We start from the raw sequence: 9884 nt of genomic DNA, 5'->3' as shown, positions 1-9884 counted from the left end.
TATAGTTTCTGCTGAGAAGCTGCTGTTGATCAGATAAGTTTTCCATTATAGGTTATCTAGTGCTTTTGCCTCACAGCTCTTAAGATTCTTTTCTTTGTCTTGGCTTTAGATAACCAGGTGGCAATGTACCTAGGAAATGATCTTTTTGCAAAGAATTTCCCAAGTGGTTTTTGAGCTTCTTGTATTTGGATGTCTAGGTCTATAGCAAGGCTGGGGAAGTTTTCCTCGATTATTCCCCCAAATATGTTTCCCAAACCTTTAGATTTCTCTTCTTTGCCAGTAATGCCAATTATTCTTAGGTTTGGTCATTTAACATAATCCCAAACTTCTTGGAGGCTTTGTTTATTAAAAAAATTTGTTTTCTTTGTCTTTGTTGGATTGGGTTAATTTGAAAACCTTGCCTTTGAACTCTGAAGTTCTTTATTCTGCTTGTTCGATTCTATTGCTGAGACTTTCCAATACATTTTGCATTTCTCTAAGTGTGTCCTTTATTTCCTGAAGTTGTGGTTGTTTTTTATTTATGCTACCTATTTCACTGAAGTTTTCTTCCCTTATATCTTATATATTTTTAAATTTCCTTAAATTGGACTGCACTTTTTTTCTGGTACCTCCTTGATTAGCTTAATGATCGAACCTCTGTATTCTTTTCCAGAGAAATCAGAAAATTCTTGATGTGGATCCATTTCTGGTGAGCTACTGTGACATTTTGGGGGTGTTAAAGGGCCTTGTCTTGTCATATTACCAGAATTGTTTATCTTGTTCCTTCTCATTTTGGTAGGCTGTGTCAGAGGGAAGATCTGGTTATTAAACACAGATCACAGGATGGTTGGGGGTCCCCTTGGTGCACCCTTTTGTCTCCTAGTCCCATGCCAGGTTGACTCATTGCCTCATTACTAAGTATAATTAAAGTGCCTACCTGGAGAATGAATAGAGCAGTGCTGGGTGCACACCTCAACAGCAAATTCCTTGATCCCTTCCACACACTACTGAACACCATCAGCAGCTACCTCACCATGAAGCTGCTGATGGTCCTCAGGCTGGCTGCCCTCCTCCTAAATCACTATGCAGGTGAGTTCTGTGCAAAGAGGATTTTCCCTGGGATAGGAGTTATTGCCTGGGCCCCTGTGGAAGAGCACCTGGTTCTCAACACCCAGCACAGGTCAGCCCCAGTACAAAGGGTCTGGGTGTAATGGGCCTTAGGATCCTCATAATTTCAGACAATCATGCAGGCAGCTCTGTCCTGGGCTGTCCCCTGCATTGGAGCTGCATGCAGTGTCTCATGGTACTCAGTGTTCCACCATACACAGGGACCACGGAAACCAGGATAAGTCTCAGGATTGAATATTGGAATTAGCTATTTCAGTGGGGCAAGAGAGAGAGAAATATGAAGGCCTGATCACATCTGCATCCACGAACCACAAAATAATTACTGGTGACCTTGAATGTAGAAGAAAGTTGGAAACCTGCCAGGACAGAGGACCAGGCTTCAGAGTGTGACCCAGCATCTCTCACCCTGTGGGGCTCACTCAGTGTTCTCATCCCAGCCCTCCTGGGATGCCCTTTCACTCCCAATTTTTTTAGTCTCAAGGCAGACTGTGGGGGAGAACTCACACCCCATGGGGTCTCCTTCCAGCACTGAAGATCCAGTGAGAGGAAAAAGACCTGGCAGCCACAATCAGTGCTAATAGGTCCCGTATGTGGCCTGGCTTACGCAAGTCACAAAGCTCATTCACACACCCTGCCTCATTTGTTCCCAAAGTACGTGCAGATGGGTGAAAATCTGACAAGCTCACAGTCAACTAAACAGAAAACAGCAGAGCCCAGAGCACAGACAGCTCATGAGAATCCAAGTCCTGCACTCTTTCCACCCCCACGGGGGCCACCACCTCAGATACCTGCATGAGCAAAAGTTCTATTTCACATTCCTTGTTGATGCCGTTAAGAGTTAACAGAGCTAATGGACGATATCCTAGAACCATTCATCTGAAATCCTTGGGACCCCTACTTGATGCTGGAAATGATAACAGGGAAGCATTGCATGACTTTGAACCAAGAAAGGCCAAGCAGGTTTGCTGTGGCTCTCCAGTGAGAGCACCTTATTTCGTAAAGGTCCTCTTCATCAAGAATACAAGACATTGGGCTTCTCTGGGCTTGGGATCTTAGGAGAATTTGCAAAGCCTGAGTTTATGCTCCAAGAATTGAGAACCTGACACCCTGCACCATAATCTTTCTGAAGCTTAGTCTCTCCTGGGAGGTAAGAAGATGACCAGCCTCACAGCTCATACCTAACACAGGTTCACGCCTCTGGTGATGGCTCATGTTCTTGTGCCTTTTTCCTAGGTTCTGGCTGCCAACTGCTGGAGGATGTGGTTGCAAAGACCCTCAATCCTGAAGTGTCTATACCAGAATACACACAATTTTTACAGGAGTTCATAGACAGTGATGCCACTGCAGAGGTTGTAGGGGAACTTAAGTAGTGCTCCTCAACCAGTCAAGTAAAACTCTGAACAGTTTTGGAGTGATGATGGTAATTTAGTGTTTCTTTTAATGTGCCTTTGAAAAGTGGGCTCTAAATGTCTCACCAAGAATATTAAGCAACTATTAAGAAGCTTTCTTTCTTTCTTTTTTCTTTTCTTTTTGAGACGGAGTCTCACTCTGTGGCCCAAGCTGGAATGCAGTGGCGTGATCTCGGCTCACTGCAAGCTCCACCTCCTGGGTTCACACCATTTTCCTGCCTCAGCCTCTGAGTAGCTGGGACTACAGGCACATGCCAACTCGCCTGGCTAACTTTTTGCATTTTTAGTAGAGATGAGGTTTCACCATGTTAGCCAGGATGATCTTGTCCTCCTGACCTCGTGATCTACCCACCTCAGCCTCCCAAAGTGCTGGAATTACAGGTGTGAGCTACTGTGCCTGGCCAAAAAGCTTTCTTTATATATCAGTTAATTAAAGTTTTTCCTTAGGGTGCTTTGCCACTACACTTTAAGAATCCTTTGTAAGTGATAAATGGAAACGGCAAAAGAGAGAAAAGAAAGATCCAGAAATGGCACATCTAACCCTCACCTCCCCAGTCCATTCTCACACAGACAGAAACACACAAATACACTCACATAGACACACACACACAGGGACAGACACACACAGATTTTCTATCAAAAGAAAATATATGATTTTTAAGGAGCCACTCATTTGCAAGAACAACTAACACAAAAATTTTCCTCTTTCACAAAAACAAGCAGTAAAATCTTCCTTATACTTCTTTTATGGAGTGCAGAAAATACCGTTTGTGCAACTTCTATATATCCTAATGTAAAGAATTTAAATTTGATGTCCAGGCAACCAAGATTTCTTAGTATACATGATTGGAAATCAAGTACCATTTAATTAACCACCTCATGGAAAAGGAAGTGCAGATCATAGGTGTTAAACAGTATGAGTGCCAGAATTTTTCAAAACAAAAGTCGGTGGTTATAACAATGAGTATTTCTGTGTATTTATAAGTACACACTGTTTATAGAATTTTTTTATCATTTAGTTAATATGTCAAAAATTCCAATTTAAATATTCCATGATAGAAAATCTAGAGATATACCAAAAATATAGTAAGATCATTTTTTTCTTAAAATATCCATATAAGACTCATCATTCTTAGTGTAGAACTCCAATATTTTGCAGCTTATTAAGGTAATATGGAGTGTGTCAGACTGTTACAGTATTTCTCACTTTTATGGCCATACAGCAACTCAAAACCAACACATCTTGATTTGAGATCAGATTTTAACAATCCTGTGTTGAAAATATGACATAGGAAACAGTACAAATTGGAGGACCTTCAACAAATAGTACTTGTGGCATATTTTTTGGAGAAATAATTTCAAAGAACAGGATTATTGGAACAAAAATTATTAACAGGATTACTGGAAAAAATATTATTTAGGAACATTTCCTTGCCAATCAGTGGCAGGCAAATGTTCCTCAAACATTGGTCCCTATTTGGCTAAGTGTCTCCTGAATGACAGAATAAATGGAGAGAAAATTCTAGTTTTGCTTTCAGTGTTAATTTTCCTGGGTATTAGATGTTTGTGGACAAATGCAAGAAAACAACAAGAAGACAAGTTTCTGGATTTCAGTATTTGACTTTACAAGAGAGACTTGTAAATCCAAGTGAAAAACCCACCTGTTTTTGTTTTCCAACAAACCGTGTACAGCAGCATTTGGTGTAGGGACTTCTAACTTTTCCCAAGACTTTTGGCTCAGAGGGTGGTCTGTACCTGACTGCTGATTGCTAGATACCACAAATTTTATTTTGTATTTTGTCCTTTTTTGTGGAAAGTGTAAGAGAATTGCTGAAACTTCAAATTCATGTTCATTTCAGTAAACTAACTGCAAGTCCCTAAAGTTCTTCTTTTTTCTCCCACAGCAGCAGAGGCTTTCCAGACATCACACTCACAGGCCTTGAAGGAGTTGGTGTTGTGGGATGATTTAGGAATCAGAGAGACTGAGGGGTTGAGGAAGATTTATTATTTAGGTGCCCTGGCCTAGTCAAATTAACATCTAAAAAGACAGCCCCAAGCAAAAAGTCAGGTTATCTCAAGCATTTCGTGGGGCAGGGGGAGATCTGTGTAGGGGGAAGCATATTACAGAAGCAAGAAACAAAGACTGTTATTCAATTAATTGAGACATGCATTACATCATTTCTTACTTTTCAAGGAAAAACATGTTTTACGACTTGAGTTTATCTGTCTAGTGACCTTGCAGCTGCACAGCTAGAGAAACAGAGTCTTCACAATCCCTGGGAAAGGGAGAGATAAGGCTCACTAGCCACAGAAAAATAGGCAGTTGATTTTTAAAGAACTTCAGCTCTTTCTCTTTCTCTTTCTCTGTCAGGGTTGTGGGGGAAAGCCAGCAGTCACAGGCCTCACCCAGCTCCCACACAATCCAAAGGGCTGGTCTCACTCCCACCGTGCCCACCCAACAGCACCAAATGTGTTTCCAGGCAGTGGGTGAGCAAGGCTGAGAACTTGCCCCAGGCTGCCCTCAACTGGAAAATCAAATATGGCTTTCTTTCTTCTCCGTTCATGAAGTCTGCACACCAGATTCAGGCCCTCCCCTGAGTCCTGGCCAGGAGGCTTCTTGTTCAGTTCAAATTGTTACAAAGTTCAGCTGGAGATTTCCTTCTTTCTGTGGTCTTTCCCTGCACTTCTGGCCAACTCCTGAAGGACCTCTGTGAGGCCAGGCAAAAACAGTTTGCTAGGGGACCCAGCAAGCTCCCAGGGCTTTTCCCACTGCTTCCTGTACCCCTGTATTTTGCTTGACTCTCTAAATTGACTCAGGTTCAGGTAAGGTCAAAATCTACATAATCTAGGCCTTCAGATTCCCCAGTAGGGGTGTGTGCTTGGGGGTGGATGATTTCTCTTTCCCACTTCCACAGTTTGGGCACTCACAGTATTTGAAGTGTCTCCCAGGTTCTGCAGGAGCAATCTGCTCCCTTCAGGGGGCTGTGGGTACTGTCAGGTTTCCTGTTTTATTCCTGCAGTCATTCTGCAGCAAAAATTCACTATTTGAGCCTCCACATGCTGCTCTGTTTGTCTGAGTTGGAGTTGCCATCTACTTCTGCCTCCTGTCTGCCATGATCCCCAGGTCCATGTCGCTGAACTCTGTGTACCTTTGTTTCTTGATTTCACTATTTACCTAACTTACTCAGAATCTTAGTAGTGACTCTTTTGTTGAATTGATTCACAATGTCTGAGGTCCACCCCCTGCAAATAATTTGTAAACCAGTGTTCCAACTTCTAATTACAGGGAGAAATGGGAGAGCCAAGAAGCTTGAAAATTGACGTCCTTGGAACAGCTCTATTTAGGCAAACTAACATAGAAACCCAAATTAAGTTTAGAGAGTAGACTGTAGACTCCAGCAAAACAGACTGAAATGAACACCAATGATATTAATATGTTTATCTCACGTTTAGTGCACACCTGCTATGTACAAGCATAATGTTGGGTTCTTTGTTGGCTGCAGAGTTGAGTCACTGATGAAGTCCACCTCTCTAAATGAGAATTTGGTTCATAGGGATTATGGACCAGCAGATATGATGCTGCCAGTCCCTGTCTCAGAATCCATTATTCTCCGGGTATTGACTATCTTTACCATTGTCACTGTTATCCCTGAAATTGGGTGATAGCTGCCATTTCCCACAGTAATTAGAAAAGTCTTTTCTGTGAGTGTTTTGAGGTGTTTTAAGTTGTTTCCCACTCTATGTTTTTTATAAGCATAAAGTTGCTCCAAATTGTGGAGAAGAATTGTCAGTTTCTTTATATCTTTTCCTATTTCCTGTATATTTTTATCACCCTTTCTCCTTTGCTCCCAATCCTCAGAGAAAAATCTATCTTTGTCTTGGGTGAATTATTTTTGTTCCCTGGTCCATTGGAGTCCCTGGCACCATCCACAGCCCCTAGCATGGGAGGCGCTCTGGATGTAAGGGCATTAAAACTGGTCTCAGCCTGTTTTTACTGCAATGTAGGACAGACACTAGTACTTATGTTTGCATGTGGGTAGAAGGTGGATATGCTAAAAATGATCAGGAGACATCAGGGCTTTTACAAACACAGTACTAGTGTCCTAAACTCTTGATCCCTCAGTAGAGATGGGGAAAGTAGATTTTATACCCTTCCTTGGTGAATCTCTGGCAGCTGAAAAATCACCAATTATTGATCCCTGATTCACAAAACCCTCCTTTACCACTGGTGAGCAAATCACAGATGCCAGACTTTCAGGAATTTCTGATGACTTCTTATGGACCAAATGTGAAACCACGTAAGATTTCTAGTCCACAATGAGCTTGTAGTACACCCTACAAACTTCTCAAATCACTGCTATGTTGCTCCAACTCACAAGATAGGTCCTGTCTGCCTCTAAATAGAGCTAGAGATTTCACAGGAACTTCATTTCTCCCTGGCACTTAGGATTCACAGAACATTTACTTTGCGCCTGGTTATTATCAACTCTCTCACCACACCTACACCTACACACACACACACACACACACACACACACACAGAGGCTGGATCCTACTCCCTAGACAAAAGAAATGGCAGTTTCACTAACCTTCATTTCAATCACTTATAGTTTCTACCCTGCCCCTAGAAGTCCATGTTGCTCAGTTCTGAGAATGCACTGTGATCAGGTCTGTCTGTTTTCATCATGTGCAAAGTTGTTAACAGTTGACTATTATTCCAGCCTAGACCTTTTCTTCATTTCATACCCTCCAAAAACCCTACTCTGAGTGCCACCCTGGTTTAGATAATCATTTTCCATGTTCTCATAATTTTTGGATCACAGCTCCATCCAACCAATGAGCTCATCGAAATAGAAGACCTTTGTAGGTGCTCAACTGCATTCAGTACAACGGAGATATCTTTATGGGTCTGCCTCTCCCAAGAGATTGAAGTATTTGGGTGCATAAATGTGTCTTTTAAATGGGTCTTTTAACTCTTTGAATCACCAAGTCTAGCACCAGGACTGGAATAATGAGGTTTCCTTAAACTGACCATGAGTGTGAACCTCAAGGTGACAACATTTGTGTAAAATCTGGAATCTTCTTGAACATTTGCATGATGCCACCAGTCACTAGGGGAAGGCCTTAACTCCCATACTCAGATGCAAAGCTCAAAGTGACTAAAATGAAATGATAGTTTTGCCAGGTTCTTTGTGATCAAAACGACTGACCAGCTTTTCTCTTCTTGTGAAAAGAGGGTTTTGCATCCTCCTGGCAGGTATGAAAGAAAACAAATAGGGTGCAGTGTATACTGCTCCAGTGACGGGTGCACCAAAATCTCACAAATCACCACTAAAGAGCTTATTCATGTAACCTAATACCACCGGTACCTCAGTAACCTATGGAAAAAAAAATAGGTAGCTCTCATGGGCCAGGCACAGTGGCTCATGCCTGCAATCCCAGCTCTTTGGGAGGCCAAGGCGGGTGGATCACTTTGAGTTCAGGAGTTTGAGATCAGTCTGGGCAAAATGGTAAAACGCTGTCTCTATAAAGAATACAAAAAAATTAGCTGGGCATGGTGGCTTGTGCCTGTAGTCCCAGTTACTTATGACACTGAGGCTGGAGAATTGCTTGATCCTGGCATGCAAATGTTGTGAGAGGGGAAGCCAGCTGGGCTTCTGGGCCTGGTGGGGACTTGGAGAACTTTTCCATCCAGCTAAAGGATTGTAAATGCACCAATCAGCACTCTGTAAAAATGCACCAATCAGCACTCTATGTCTAGCTAAAGGCTTGGAAATGCACCAATCAGCACTCTGTAAAAATGCACCAATCAGCGCTCTGTGTCTAAAGGTTTGTAAATGCACCAAGCAGCACTCTGTAAAATGGACCAATCAGCAGGATGTGGGCGGGGCCAAATAAGGGTATAAAAGCTGGCCGCCAGAGGGCAACCCACCTGGGTCCCCTTCCACATCATGGTTGCTTTGTTCTTTTGCTCTTCACAATAAATCTTGCTGCTGCTCACTCTTTGGGTCCACACTATATGAGCTGTAACACTCACCGCAAAGGTCTGCAGCTTCACTCCTGAAGCCAGCAAGACCATGAACCCACCAGGAAGAACAAACAACTCTGGATGTGCCCCCTTTAAGAGCTGTAACACTCACTGTGAAGGTCTGCGGCTTTACTCCTGAAGTCAGCAAGACCGCAAACCCACCTGAAGGAAGAAACTCTGGACACATCTGAACATCTGAAGGAACAAACTCTGGGCACACCATCTTTAAGAACTGTAACACTCGCCGTGAGGGTCCATGGCTTCATTGTTGAAGTCAGCGAGCCCAAGAACCCATCGGAAGGAACCAATTCCGGACACAGTTGCAGTAAGCTGTGATCTCACCACTGCACTCCAGCCTGGATGGCTGGCAGAGTAAGATCCTGTTTTCAAAAAAAAAAAAACAAAAACAAAAACAAAAAAACGGTGGCTCTTGCCTGTAGTTCCAGCTACCTGGGAACCTCAACTTAGGGAATGCTTGAAGCGAGGAGTTTGAGAAAAGCCTTGGCAACATAGGAAGACTCTGTTACTTAAAAAACTGAAAACAAAATAAAAAACAAGAACAAAGAGAAACAACATCTCTTTGCCATCAGAGGCCTATGATTGTCACAGTTATCTGTCCGTCAAAGCACGTGGCCACAATGGAAATCAACAACAGCGACAACAACAAAAAACATTTCCTTAGAATGGACCAAGACCACAGCCTGAACATGTGTTGAATTTCTGACCATCCTCCTATGAAATCTCAAGAATTGATAAACTACAACAACAAAAGAACAAAGTGGTAAACTCCACAGTGTGATGGAAACAAAACAGTGACAACATTTGATGAGAATGTTAATGTTTAAGATTTCCTGACAGAGAGCAGATAGTATGCGCTCTATGGGGAAATAAGACTGGAGAAAACTGAAGTACAAATATATGCTGCAGAAAAAAAAAAACCTTTAGATAGAGGAGCTTTTGGTGGAAAAGAGGAAACAATATTTAGGGCACAACTTGGATAATTATTGAAGCTGAACACAGGAAAGGATGAGAGTAGAAACATACAGTCAGATACACACAGCTATTTCATTCCAGTTCCCTCTGTCCTTCCTCAATAAGCAGTTTTTCTCAACACAAGTCAGGAGTAAAAATTGGACAACTGATTATCCATAGGTTCATTAAGTCCCAAGATAAGATGATCAAGCTGAAATAACGCAGGATCACTAAATAGTATGTAGCGCTAACTATCAAGGAAACATATTAGCAAAAATTCCGTTGGTCAAGGGTGCTGATCACATGTTTTTGAAGATGTGAGGATATTTGTCCAGAAAATGTGGAACCTCACATCATAAAGATTGGTG

The 9884-nt window shown here is 42.3% G+C and overlaps 1 protein-coding gene across 1 annotated transcript; it reads left to right on the top strand.

Annotated features, from left to right (window-relative positions):
- Positions 1-1013: 1013 nt before the first annotated feature.
- Positions 1014-2477, top strand: LOC105549151 (mammaglobin-B-like). The gene is made up of 2 exons (XM_011993573.1): positions 1014-1068; positions 2341-2477. Exons 1-2 carry the CDS (start codon positions 1014-1016, stop codon positions 2475-2477), a joined length of 192 nt encoding a protein of 63 aa, XP_011848963.1.
- Positions 2478-9884: the final 7407 nt, after the last annotated feature.

Source organism: Mandrillus leucophaeus, unplaced genomic scaffold (genome assembly GCF_000951045.1).
Source record: "Mandrillus leucophaeus isolate KB7577 unplaced genomic scaffold, Mleu.le_1.0 Scaffold43, whole genome shotgun sequence".
Taxonomy (NCBI): domain Eukaryota; kingdom Metazoa; phylum Chordata; class Mammalia; order Primates; family Cercopithecidae; genus Mandrillus; species Mandrillus leucophaeus.
Note: the sequence above shows the minus strand (reverse complement) of the source record. Positions and strands in the feature narration are given on the sequence as shown.

What these genes read in the sequence shown, in the direction of transcription:
- LOC105549151 (XM_011993573.1), top strand. Translation starts at nt 1,014, where the DNA reads ATGAAGCTGCTGATGGTCCTCAGGCTGGCTGCCCTCCTCCTAAATCAC. An exon ending in CCTCCTAAATCACTATGCAG is followed by an intron (nt 1,069 to 2,340) that starts GTGAGTTCTGTG and finishes CCTTTTTCCTAG; the next exon opens with GTTCTGGCTGCCAACTGCTG.